The sequence below is a fragment of the Serinus canaria genome, chromosome 1A (assembly GCF_022539315.1).
Source record: "Serinus canaria isolate serCan28SL12 chromosome 1A, serCan2020, whole genome shotgun sequence".
Classification (NCBI taxonomy): domain Eukaryota; kingdom Metazoa; phylum Chordata; class Aves; order Passeriformes; family Fringillidae; genus Serinus; species Serinus canaria.
The window spans coordinates 56,840,167-56,853,747 of NC_066314.1; the positions used below are offsets into that span (position 1 = coordinate 56,840,167).

The 13,581-nt window shown below is 42.0% G+C and overlaps 1 protein-coding gene across 1 annotated transcript in view; it reads left to right on the forward strand.

Annotated features, from left to right (window-relative positions):
• Window positions 1–13,581, forward strand: part of ITPR2 (inositol 1,4,5-trisphosphate receptor type 2) — a 242,864-nt gene that overhangs the window by 195,386 nt on the left and 33,897 nt on the right. Inside the window, exons 46-51 of the mRNA XM_018918626.3 lie at window positions 1,452–1,559; window positions 3,074–3,266; window positions 6,233–6,358; window positions 9,508–9,683; window positions 10,998–11,162; window positions 13,220–13,415. Coding sequence (XP_018774171.1) covers window positions 1,452–1,559; window positions 3,074–3,266; window positions 6,233–6,358; window positions 9,508–9,683; window positions 10,998–11,162; window positions 13,220–13,415 — 964 coding nt within the window. The remainder of the gene's footprint in view (window positions 1–1,451; window positions 1,560–3,073; window positions 3,267–6,232; window positions 6,359–9,507; window positions 9,684–10,997; window positions 11,163–13,219; window positions 13,416–13,581) is intronic.

The window sequence follows — 13,581 nt, forward strand, 5'->3', positions numbered from 1 at the left end:
CTGAATAGCTGCTCCTGACACTTTTATAAAATGCTGATGTTGTGCCACATTGGCTTGGGCTGTGCTGTCAGGACCAAGCAGACTTCTGTCCCCAAGGAAGTTGCTGGAAGCACATTTATTCTTCCTGAATATATCTTCCTGATATTCTCTTCCTTTTGGATGTTCCATTTTTTATTCATCTTTATTTAATAAGTTTGTATTGAGATCTAGAAGAAAATTTATTTTGATCAGTAGATTCTAGGGAACTTCAATAATTGGACTAAATTGTATATGTACCTCTCCCCTGCCTTTTTGTTAAGAAAAAAAAAGGGAGATAATGAGACATGCAAATTCCAGATGAGAGAGATCATGTGCTGGTTAGATTATTACAGTATCTGTTTGGATCCATTGTTACTTTTAGACTTAATTCCTGTCAGGCTTTTTGTAGCTGTGCAATTATTTTATAATTCCTCACCAGGCTGTGCTATTTCATGTAGCACAATCCCAGCCCACCTGTGGTGATCATCACTTCAAAGCCCCGGTTCCTGTGGTCATTTTGAGTGTGTGCCTGCCTCATTTCTAATGGTCTGTTGTGGTAATGTCAGCTGTGATGCTTCAGCCCTGGATCACATCTGCAAAGTGCCTTTTCCTCTCTTTCCTGCTGCAGTTTTTCTCATCTTAAATCAGGTGAAACACCTCAGCTATTCTGGATGAAAACCACTTACTATGATGTAAGGAAAATTGAATTTTTAGTAATTTTCTTATGCCTTATAATTAGGTTTTTGTTTCTCACTCATCTACAGGACATCATGAATGCATTTGCCAACAACTTTCTTTTTAAACTTTGTACAGCAATGGAACATATAAAATATCTACTACTCAACATATAACAGATGTATTTTATCAAGCATGTGAAGTGTATAATTTGTAAAAGTTTATAGAAGATACATATTTGTGTGTATGTGTGTATGTATCTATTTGCTGTGTATATAAACTGTGCAGTTAAGGATGTATTTGCCTGAAACTACAGTCCAGCTCCCTCAGAAATAGTTGCAGCCCTGGAGAACCAACCTACAACCTAGTTTAGCCATCTGAAGTCATTGAGAAAAATTAATTGTAAATGTCATTTAGTATTCAGAGGTATGCAAATTTTATGTCTAAACTCAAGTGAAAAGAAGCATTCAGTCTAATTTTTTGGCATTTGTCAAAAGCCTTCCAAAAACCATCCAGGCTGCAGACTAAACTGCCTTTCATAAATCTCAACTGAGGACTTTCTGCTGACTTCTTAAGACTAAATTATTTCTATTGTTCTCGAGTAATTACATTTTTGTTGTTGTCTGTGGAAAGAGCCCCACTGGGTTGAGCATGTAAGTGTATGGGAATGGGGGGAAGGAGGATTTGTGTTAGTTAAGTGGAGATGATAAAGCTGAAAACATAGCAGGACATAAATCAGATTTTTCTTCTTTTTCTAGTTGGCTTGTCACAATAAAACATTGCAACAGATGCTGAAGCCAGGGTCAGATCCAGATGAAGGAGATGAAGCCTTGAGGTTTTATGCCAAACATACGGCACAGATAGAGGTAAAGGACTGCTCTGCAGAAGATGGACTGTGAGACAAGTCTGCATCTTGTGTGTGGTGTATCTCCTCTTTTTAGGCTTCCAAATGGTGTGGGTTATTTTTGAGGAGAAGGTTGAATAATATGCTTTTGGCCGTGGAAGGTAAAGGAACGCATCTATATTAGAAGTGGCTCCAAGCCATCGTTTCACAGTAGCTTTCCTGTGTGGTACCAAACATGTTTTGTTAGGGAGATAATGACTGTGGACAGGAGCTGTGTCATGAAGTCAAGAATCGTCTTGTATGGTACATCACTCAAATAAATAATCATGAGTTTCAAAGCCTCTGATTCTGGCTGGTCAGATTAAAACTCTGGTTGGAGTACAAACAGGGTTTGTAGTGGTGTAGACATTTAGTATGGCTTTTGTTTAAAATACCAAGGCTTGGCCTGCTTCAGCAGTTCTATTCTCTATTTTAAACTTTACACCTGCCATGGGTTGGACTTAGGTAGAGGTCCACAAAGGTATCCCACCACAGGGTAGATGGAAGATCCACAGCCTTGGTTGTCCAGAGGGAAGCTCAGTGCTCCTCTTAATGTATTTTAATACTTTTGCTGCTGCTGGGATCTCTCTTAGCAATTATCAGCCATTTTATCTGGGTAGCTTGTAAATTTAGGCATTAAAAAAGCACTGTGGTCAACTTTTATGTGGCCAGTAGCTTCTTCTAGAAAAGTGAAACTCAACCCAGCATTGCTGCTATACAAAATAGATAACTGCTTGTCTTGGAAAGCAGTCCTAGACCTGTTTGGTGTTTCAGATATTATTTCCCCTATATTAATGTATCTCATTTGTTTGTTTTGAAATTCAAATAGGGGTGTTTTTTTATTTTCACCAGTGGCTGCACAGAGGCATGGCTGTAGGAGTCTAAAAGGGTTTTCTACCCATTTCTGTATTTTTAGTAATGCAGAGTCAACAATCAGAATGGGGAAGCAATTTTGATGGCAGTGTGGTGAGATGAAATAAAATCTACCTCACTCACTGATAGCTTGGTAGATGCTGAAATGCAAACAATTCAAAACCTTGGGTTTTGTCAAGTAAAAAGATAAAGACTGGGTGCTGCCTGAGTGACATTTTTGCATGTTCACCTTTACAATTTATCCCATCATAGAAATGTATTCAAGATGAGAAAAGCATTTTGTAATCAGAGCAGAAAGCCCCTGAACTTCTCCACTTTTTACTGCGTCAGATTTGTTTCAATTTGCTGACAAACTGAAGCATTCTGAATTACAAGATTTTTTTTATTGGGCAAAGTCTGAACCTAGGTTTTTCTTGAGACTTATATTTGCCGCCTTATTCAGGCAGGCTTTTAAAAATAAAACCAGCTTTACTCTGTTTTGGGATTGCTTGGTCCAACTTTATTGTAATATTCAAATTATAATGCATTCATTTGTAAATAAAAGGGGAGCTGTGAACAAGAAAAGATATGACAAAATGATTGGATAGTCACTGACTCTGACAAAAATGTGCATTTTATTTATAGATTGTTCGCCACGATAGAACAATGGAAAAGATTGTCTTTCCTGTCCCCAATATTTGTGAGTTCCTCACTCGGGAATCCAAAAGTCGGGTGTTCAATACAACAGAGAGAGATGAACAAGGGAGCAAAGTCAATGACTTTTTCCAGCAGACTGAGGATCTGTACAATGAGATGAAATGGCAAAAGAAAATTAGAAGTAAGTACTGTAATTTGAAAAAAAATAGCTTCATTATGCTAAAACCTTGCTTTTAAACCTTCAAATACTTGCATTTTAATGATGAACACTTTTCTCTGTTCACTCTGTCACTACAACAGGCAAAACTGTTCTGGGCTTGAGAGTGTAGGTCTGCTGAGACACTTGCATGCCCCCATAAAAGAAGTGTAAAATGGAGCAGTTATTGATGTGTTCAAGATGATGTTTTGGACTCCAAAACTCAGGGTGTAGTTCTACTAGTCTTGATAGTGTTGCACCTAATTAAACCAAGGCCCCTAATATTTAACAAAAACATGTGTAGCTGCATATTTGAGGTTTGCAGATTCCTGAAAGGCCATTAAAAGACTCGTAAATGTCAGTCACTTAAAAACATCTCTCACCAGAACCTCAGCTGCTTTAAATCTGCCCAGCTCCCATGGAGTCAGTCCCCCTCTGCCAGTCCACATCAGCCTGGCATGACTGTGCTGCAGGGTGTCCCAGTTTGCCCATACTGGTGCATGTCCCATGGTACTGGGGAGGCATGTGTGTGGCCTTGAGCTGCTTGGTCAAGGTCATGGGGGAGAGGTCAAAGTAGCGCCACCAAGACGAGGGGCAGGGAAGCTCCAGCAGGTACCCTGAATATCCTCAGCTCCCTGGTGGGCAGTACAGCTGCTGGCCCTTGGCAGGAATGGGGCTGTTGCCAGTGTGCCTGGATCAGGAGGCTGCTGCCAGTTCAGCCACTGTCAACTCTCCCCTTGGCTTTTGGAGCAGAAGGTTGTATTTTATATATCATAGAATCACAGAATGGTTTGGGTTGGGAGGGACCTTAAAGATCACACAGTTCCATAACCCCTGCCACTATCCCAGGTTGCTCCAAGCCCCATCCAGCCTGGCCTTGGACGCTTCCAGGGATGGGGCAACCACAGCTTCTCTGGACAACCTGTGCCAGGGCCTCACCATCCTCACAGGGAACAATTTCTTCCTAATATCCAATCTAAACCCACCCTTAGTTTGAAGCCATTCCCCCTTGTCCTGTCACTCCAGGCCCTTCCAAAGAGTCTGTCTCCATCTTCCCTGAAGGCTCCCTTCAGGCACTGGAATGCTGCAATGAGGTCACCACAAAGCCTTTTCTTCTCCAGGCTGAACATATATAAAAATGGCTTGAAGTGATCTCTTCATTCACTGCTAAAATGCAGATGCTCTTGGAGTGTCACACATCATCTGCTCACAGCAACTGATCAAGAAGGGAGGAAGGAATAGGGTCTAGAGCAGCAGGATAGTCAGAGCAATGTGGGAGCATCCTGAATGTGATGGAGACATGGATGTTATTGGAATTTCTTATATGTCAATTCCCAGGCTTTAATTTTCAGCAACAGCAAGTCTTCAGCGTAAACCCCATCAACACAAATCTGCATCTCTTGGTTGCACCCTAAAAATTTAGTAGTGACAAACGGACCAGAATAGAAGTTGAAAAACACATGATTCCAGAATCTGCAGAATATTTGGGAATAAAAGTCAATGTATTGTAGAAAAATTACTTCAGTAAAAAAATCATATCTGGGGGCTTTGCATTAGAAACACAAATAAAAGAGCCAACCCAACAATTAGACAGACCACACCTGCCTAATGCTATGAACAAATAAAATGGTTTTATTTTTATTTAGAGCAGAAATTTCTCAATTCCCTTCATCAGTGGAATAGCCCAAAAGTCTCTGTGTTGGGGTTTTTTTATTATTTGAAAAGATAATTCAGGTTGAAGCTTGGTTCATTCTTTAATCAAGTGTCTGTAAGCATGAAGTCTGTGCTACTTAAATTGACAAATGCCATTTTTGCAGTGGCTCCAAATGCTTGAATCTCAGCAGTCAGCAACACAAGGTTATCACAGTGAAATCTGAATATTAACTAATTGCTATTAAAGACTATTTGGCCTAAAGCCTGAGGCAATTTTATGCAGCTGAAGGAATCTGCTGTTTATAAAAACTTCACTGGGTGCTCTGCATACTTGCAGGAAGTTTTCAGTACTCTAAAATCTAGTTAATAGGGATGTATCATGTGTGAAACCCCTCTGAGCAGAGATGTTTTTGCACTATTGCACATAGGATCTTGTTTCAAATGTTAATTTAAACATATTTTAGTCCATTAATATATATGAAGTGCTTGCCTGAGTTTTAGCACACTCTGATTTTGTTCCTGACCTTCTTGCTGAACCGTGTATGTGACTCTGGACACAAATTCAACCCTGTTTTGCCCTTTTTTAGTCCTCTAGCTAGGCTGTAGGTTATTTGGGATATGGACTATTTATGTGTGTTTGTACAACACTTCACACATGGAGATTGTGGCTTGTTTGAGTCCTTTTAAGCAGGAGTACAGAGCTATTTGTCAGCAGGTGACCATGGGCTTCTGAGCATCACACCGGAAATAGTCAGCTTTTCTAGAAACAAAACCCAGACAGACCAAATTTTGCCTGCTTCCCAAGCAGATCAAAATGTTTTTAGTTTGACAGAGGTGAGGAAAACACTGCAGTTCTGAAAACCATGCCTATTCCATGGTTCTTTGCCTATGTCATTGGTGTACTCAGTCCAAATAGGTCATCTGGATGATACATTCTGGGTGTTCTGGTTGACTGGCATTCAGAGTGCTAAAATCTATTTGTTTGCTTGATTTTATGTCCCCATGCACAGAAGCTGCAGATTCAGATGCAGCTGAAAAGACTCCCTTGCAAAATATCCAGGCCTTAAAATCCAAAATCTTACCAGAGGCAAAACTCCAGTATATATAAACTGTACTGTGATCTTTGGATTAAAAGCTCTGCTTGAAACTTTGTTTTATGGCAAGCCTATGTTTAATATTTGTCTATTTTAGTTTATTTTAAAGATGTGCATATTTTCTACAATAATCTGTATTTAACTCCCTTGGGGCCATTTCTGCTTGCTTTCAGCTTATTGATTGCTGCTTTTCTCCCTTTCTAGATAATCCAGCCCTCTTTTGGTTCTCCAGACACATCTCTCTCTGGGGAAGCATTTCCTTCAACCTTGCTGTATTCATCAACTTAGCAGTTGCTCTGTTCTACCCTTTTGGAGATGATGGAGATGAAGGCAAGTAGAGTTTGGTCTTATTTTTTGTTTTAATTTTAGATGCTTTCATTTCTAAAGTAACAAGTAAAGCTGCACTTTCAGGTGCAGTCATATCTGGAAGCCATTTAGTGTCTCCTAAGGAGGTACCAGATGTTGTCTGAAATGTGGTGGTTGATCTGTGTGTCACGTGGCCCACACAATGCAGAGCAGAATGGATAGAGCATAAACTGGAGATTATCTAGATGATCTCAGCTAATTTTTTTTTTATATTGCCATATTGCAGTGTCCTACTGCACACATTTAGCTGCAGCTTCTGAACTGAAGGAGGATTCCTGGCAGCAGAGGGACAGAGATTCCTTAAGGCTGACCAAATTGAATGACTTGCAGTCTTGAAAACATATGGAAGAGAATTATTTGAAAACTAGGTTGTTGGCTTTTGACTGTATTGTTTATTGGTATAAAAGGGCATAACTTTTGCAGAGGAGAAATGCATTAAGTAAAAATACTCTTAAAACTTATGATTCTGTCTCTGCTTGGTCCCATGTCACAGGAAATATTTAATGAAGTTTTTTATTTGCTATAAATGCAGCAGACTAGCAGGAGGCCTCTTTGAAGCCCAAACAAGCTGAATTGGGATAAAGGACACTAAATAGTTTAGAATACTGGTAATGGGAGCAGAGCCATTCACCTCTGGGCCTTTGATTCGTGGCCAGTCAGTAATGTGACTGAAAGTCACCTCTGTCTGATGGCATGTGAACTGGGCTGGTGGAAGCAGTCCAGCTTCTAGTAGATACATGTGCTTTTCACAAACACCACAGCTGGCACCAGCAAACATTCCTGCTGGCTGGCAGAACAGAAAGGCAGAGGATTAAAATATATTGGCATGGGGACCACGCTGCGCTGGCAGCCCATAGGGTGGGCTCTGCAGGTCACACCTCAGGCAGCTCCACAGCCTCGTGGAGTGAGGCAGAGTTTGCAGGGCTGTGCCCTGGAGAAGGGAAGCATCTTGTGCTTTGTAAACTGGGGAGTCACTCAGAGCACGTTAGAGCCCACTGAGGATGAGAGGAGAAATAAAGGGTTAAAAATAAACCTTTTAAGCTACTAAATTTTAGCTAATCTATACTCGTGGAAATCCTCTAGTCTGCAATCAGTAGGTATTAATACTTATTCTGAACTGCAGATTTATATGGCTTTAGTTTAAGTGGCCCCAGTAATCCAGTGACAGCTCATTTCGGGATTCCAGCTCCTGGTGCTTGTAAAGCCAAAGCGACTCCTGAGCAATAAGGAATAGGTGTGGCCAAATCAGATTAGCAGGTCATGAGGCAGCCTCCTTAATGCCAGCCTCCCTCTACACCAAAGTGGGATCCGACAGCTGGAGTTGGTCTCCCAGTTTTCCCCTTCACCCGGTAGAAATCCACCTCTGTTCACCTGTCTGAGGTGCTTGGGCTGATCTAATCATCCCAAAATGCTGCCTTTTAGTAGGTACTTACTGTTCTTATGTAATAAAACAGAGGCGAGTCTGCTCCAGATGAAGGCCATTTCTGAAGGGAGCCTAAAAGAAAGAAAGGCAAGAGCACATGGTGACAGGACAAGGGGGAATGGCTTCAAGCTGACAGAGAGTAGGTTTAGTTTAGATATTAGGAAAAAACTCTTCCCTGTGAGTGTGGTGAGGCTCTGGCACAGGTTGCCCAGAGAAGCTGTGGCTGTGCCATCCCTGGAAGTGTCCAAGGCCAGGTTGGATGGGGCTCTGAGCAACCTGGGATAGTGGAAGGTGTCCATGGCAGGGAGAATGGAAATTGATGATCTTTGAGGTCCCTTCCGACCCAAACCATGATTCTGTGAAGACTCTTTGCCTCCAGGGTGCCTGTCTGCACATGGTACTGGTGTGGGTTCTGCAATGTGAAATTGCTAGACCTGCAGTCGGGAAGAAGGAAAACTGGTTTGTAACAGAACCACAGAGAACTTTGGCCTTGTCTTTCAGATGGGCTTGAAAGTAATTTTTTTAGGATCCATTAAAAGTTTCCAAATCTTGTTGGCAAGGAAGTTCTCTGATGGAGCTGACCTTCAACCTCCCACCAGGGATAGAATCACTCTTGAACTTTGGAAAAGTTTGGATGCCATCTGAATGTTGAGGCTAGGGCCTTGTCTCATTGTTTTCTAATCCCAGTGATGCTGCTCAGCTGTGTATCTGTTGCCAAAGAGATTCCTATTGTGAGTCTAGCTAAATTTTCTATTCCCTTCTCCCCCGTCACTGACCTCTCAGTTCATCCCATAACAATAGAAGTCAGTGTACAAGTGTGACAGTGCCCTGAGATCTGAATGTGCTTTTTATATCACAGCAGCATGGTGTGTTTCCAGAGCTTTAAGCAGAGGGGAGAGGGAAAACAGGGGCATCGCTCAAAGCTCGGGGAGCGCCTGGAGGCATCATCTTGCAGAGCAGCAGGGACTGCTGGCAGTGCAGGCGGCGGGCCCCGGGCCCCGCTGCGTGCCCGGGAGCCGAGCGCGGCCGATGAGCCCGGGCCGATCCCGCAGTGCCCGGCTCCCTGCCCGGGCCGATCCCGCAGTGCCCAGCTCTCTGCCCGGGCCGATCCCGCAGTGCCCAGCTCTCTGCCCGGGCCGATCCCGCAGTGCCCAGGGCTCCGCTCCCTGCCCGGGCCGATCCCGCTGTGCCCAGCGCTCCGCTGCCCTGCAGAGGCGGAGGTTCCCGCGGAACAGCCGCGGCCCTTCGGGAGCGAGTTGCTTTTTCGGGAGCCGCGGCTGGAAACGTGGCAGTGCAGCGCGCTGCCACTTGCTGTGCGGCCCCCAGGACCGGCTATTTCTGTAGCTGAGCAATCGTGGAATCAGGCCGGAGGGGCCCTAATGATCCCTGCAGAAGGGAGCTGATTAGTGGCTTGATCCAGGAGAAGGGTAAACTGTTCCATCTCTGAGCACTCCCTGGATTTTAATGGAAATTTCATTAGCTGTATTATTACCTGTGCAAAAAGCAACAATACTCTGAGAATAATAGCTGCTGCTGCAATTAGGACAAGCCGTGGTCAGCAGTTGTGATGCATGAATCACGCTTTTGTTAGCTCTGCTGGCAAAGGAATTGATCTTTTGGATCCGTTTCTTGGTGAAAAATGGAGTCTCCAAAGATGCCTTTCTCAAATCTCCCTTTCTCCTCTGCACAGGCACGCTCTCACCGTTGTTTTCCGTGCTCCTCTGGATAGCAGTGGCGTTTTGCACAGTAATGCTGTTTTTCATCTCCAAGCCTGTTGGCATTCGACCCTTTTTGGTGTCTGTTATTCTCAGGTCTATATATACTATAGGGCTCGGTCCTACCTTGATACTCCTTGGTGCTGCTAATGTAAGTACTTCAAAAGCAACCAGAATTTCCCTTTCAGCAGAAGGAAAGATATTAAAGGTCTCCTATTAAAAAAAAACTAATTTGATTAGAGCTGTGCAAAAACTTTTTTCTGGTTCATTGTTTAAGCCAAAAAAAATGAATAATTTCCAGTCATCCTGAAACAGCACTGTCAGCAAAGTGGGAAACTAAGAAAAAAGTTGGTTTAGTTTTGTGCATATGCAAATATTTTAAAAACAAAAACAACAGGAAACTTAAAGAAATATTGCTGCATAAGGGCAATAAAATCTACAGTTTCTTATGTTAAAAGAATAATTTTCTCTACCAATACTCTCGGCACTATTGACACAAATTTGTGAAATGTTTCTGGGACCTTAAATATACTTTCAGGAAGAAAAGAGCTTCCAAAATTAAAAATTCTCTCAGCCCTTTACCAGATCTCTTAACTTAGCCATGAATAAGTCTGCATGCTTACTGAGCTTGGTAAGATACACAGTCGTGCTCACAAGAGATCTATTTAAATTTCTGCCTGACTGCTACAGCTCTAATTCACCCCAGCACTAAGTATTTTGCTGTTTGCCACCAGTTCTGTACGTGAGAATTTCACATACAGAAAAATACCCAGACATATAGTCAAAGGTAAAGGCAAGTAAGCAGTCCTTGTCCATGTCAAATTTGGGAGCAAAAGAGGTGTGTTGAGTCCTCCCTCATTCCTTGTCCTGGACTGCCAGAGAGATGAGGTGAGACCCTTTCCTGTACACTGCTGCACTGCTGCTCGTGTGCAGGCAAAGCTTGGGAGCCATGGAGAATCTGATGCTGTTGTTTAAATGCTATACTTCAAAAATGGCCTCATTTCTGAGGGGTTTTTTAGGGATTTTAAATTGAAGGACACTATCTGAAGGAAATAGATCTCACACACCCTCCCCCACACATTTTCTGTTGTCTTACTATTGTTTTCTTGTAGTAGCAATCGTAGCTGCTCTTACATAGTCTCAGGTCTAAACTCAGAATTGTTGGGAGTTCATTCCCCAGCTGGATTTTAATGCCTTGTGACATTAACCCTGCCCACCTATTCACTAATGTAATAGGAATAAATCACAATGTGATGAGGCACAGTGCACTGTTGGAGAGGTGATGTACTTCCAGTCGCCCTCATGTGCTCATCCCCAGTGCGCTGTCAGAGCTGGATTTCTCTCACCTCATTCCAGCTATCTAAAGGTTGTGCATTTAGTCAAACCAGCCTATCGAGACAGCAACCCAGACAATAAATACCAGGATTTTTCTGAGGCATAAACCTAGCCTTTGTTCCCCCCACAGCTCTGTAACAAAATCGTGTTCCTGGTGAGCTTTGTTGGGAACCGTGGGACCTTCACCCGTGGCTACAGAGCCGTCATCATGGACATGGCTTTTCTCTACCACGTGGCTTATGTCCTGGTCTGCATGCTGGGCCTCTGTGTGCACGAGTTCTTCTACAGCTTCCTGGTAAGTACGTGCTGCTTTGGAGGGGAAAACTTTGCAAAAATAGAAAATACCGTTACCCATGCAGCTGTCTTCAATTTCTTCCTGACAATCAAGCCAAATCATGTGTATTTTTAGCATGCCGTTGTGTTGCTGCCCCTTAGGAGCTGCTGTTTTTAGTAGAACCTGTTTCTGTTAGGACTTATATTATCTGTTTTAGAGCTGAAAGTTTGCTCCTTTCTTCTCAGACAATCATCACCCAGCCCACTCCTTTTTCCCAGCTTTCTCCATGTTCTGTGTCCACCATTCCTGTGTCTATTGTCAATCCTAGCATTTCGGGGGCAGTTGTCCAGGGGTGTGTGCATCCTATCTGTACCAAAGGATCCCATTCCTCATCCCCAATACATTTTTAACAAATTACTTGGGAATGGGGATGGCATGCCTTTGGTGTAGCAGGAAGATTCATCGCTTGAAATGCATCCCACTTCATTTTCTTTTGTTGCCATTATCCAGATGGAATGCCTTTTAATAATGTGGTACAGGTGCAGTGAAAATGAATCACACAGAATTATGCTAAACTCCCCTAACTGCTCCCTTCATGCTGAGTAGCAGTAAAAGGTGTTTCACTGCTCTTGTTTGCTAATCCTTTTGCTCTATAGTGAAGCATATGAAACTTGTAGGGACACTGACTAAATTGTGGTTATTACCTTTCCTGTTGTATTTTTTCTCAGCTTCCTGAATAGTGGTGAACTCCCAGCACTTCAAAGATGTGTTAAGCACACTAAAATTTTCAGGAGTTCAGTGCTAACTCAGATAGAGCTCCTGTTGAAGTCAGACTTTCCAGATTTTGACACTAAAGTCTGCTTCAAAGTTTGGGAAGATTTCTAAGGAGCCAAGATTGTGGCTGTGGCTGTAGGACCCCTTGAAATGGATGTAACTCTCCAGCTTAAAAAATAGAAAAATTATTTGCTCTTCTTTCAATGAGTTAGGTGATCTCTGTCTTAAAATACTTTGTAAAGTGTCAAGCAGCTTAAGAAACATTTTATGTACTTAATTTTTTTCAGTGACTGCTATTGACCAATGTCCATGATTCATGGACTTTATCCATGTACCCAGGTTGCTTCCAGGTGTTCTCTTAGTAGTGGATGTAGTCTAAACTAATATTTGTTCATAACTGTCTCCCCTCTTTCTTCATTATTAATCCTTTCACAAGGCTGTCGATTTCAGATCCTATAAATTGTGGCTAAAACCTTCTTCTGTGGAGCATTTTGATAAATCATATTGTGTCACTTTATGTCTGTAATCTGAGCGTTTTGAAGTAGAAATACATACATTATAGATAAGGTTCAAAGCCCTATAGAACATCAAGAAAATTGTAGGAGAAAAAAAGTTAAAGGTTCTTGTAAAGCTCCTGTCACGTTTAATTGCTGGTTTAGGCTTTTGACATTTAAAGCAATATTATCTTAATGTATAGTTTTCTTTAAAGTTAAATACCAGGAAACCATATAGTGCAGGGTAGAGAAGAATAGAAGTTTCTAGTCTTATACAAACAGTGACATTAATTAAACTTTGTCCTAAGAAGAGGTGGCCCCAATTCTTGTCCATGTGACATTTACATGATGCCATGAGCTCAAAGAAAGTTTACAAATATGTAATCACTTACATGTATGAGTGCATTTTTTGGTTGCAGCCTGTGCATGTTTGTCAGATGAGAGATAACATGAAAAATTACTTTGTAGATATAGATCCATAGTATGAAGACACTGTTTAAATTTTAATCTAGCCTGGTTTTAAACATGGGGAAACAACAGATCTTGATGGTAGGTGTTGTCCGTCTCTGAATCAGGTTCAAATATATTTTGTGGATTTTGCTGTAATTAATTTTAAAATTTAAAGTTCTGTGCTAGATTTCCTCCTCCATAGGCATGACCAGCTCTCACTGAGATCAATGTGAGTCTGTGAAGCTGAGAATGTAGAACATGGCTTGATGCAGGTTTCAATAGTTCAGATTGTTTTCCTATGTAGCATCTATATATTGCCTCATTTGTATTCATTTTTCCTCTACTCTCTGCCTTCCCCAGCTGTTTGATCTGGTGTACAGGGAGGAGACCTTGCTAAATGTGATAAAAAGCGTTACCCGGAATGGCCGTTCAATTATCCTCACTGCAGTGCTTGCTCTCATCCTGGTTTATCTCTTCTCCATCATTGGCTTCCTCTTCCTGAAGGATGACTTTATCATGGAGGTTGACAGGTTGAAAATCAGGACCCCTGCTGCAGGTATTGTTTTTTATATTAAAATTTGCTTCCAACATATCCCTTTTTCTGTCTGCTTAACCTAACTCTTCATCTGAGGACACCAAATTTCTTTATTTGTGCCTGCATGAGAGCAGAACTAATTCCATATACCTTAGAACTCAACTAAGTCTCTGTGTAAAATTTAATG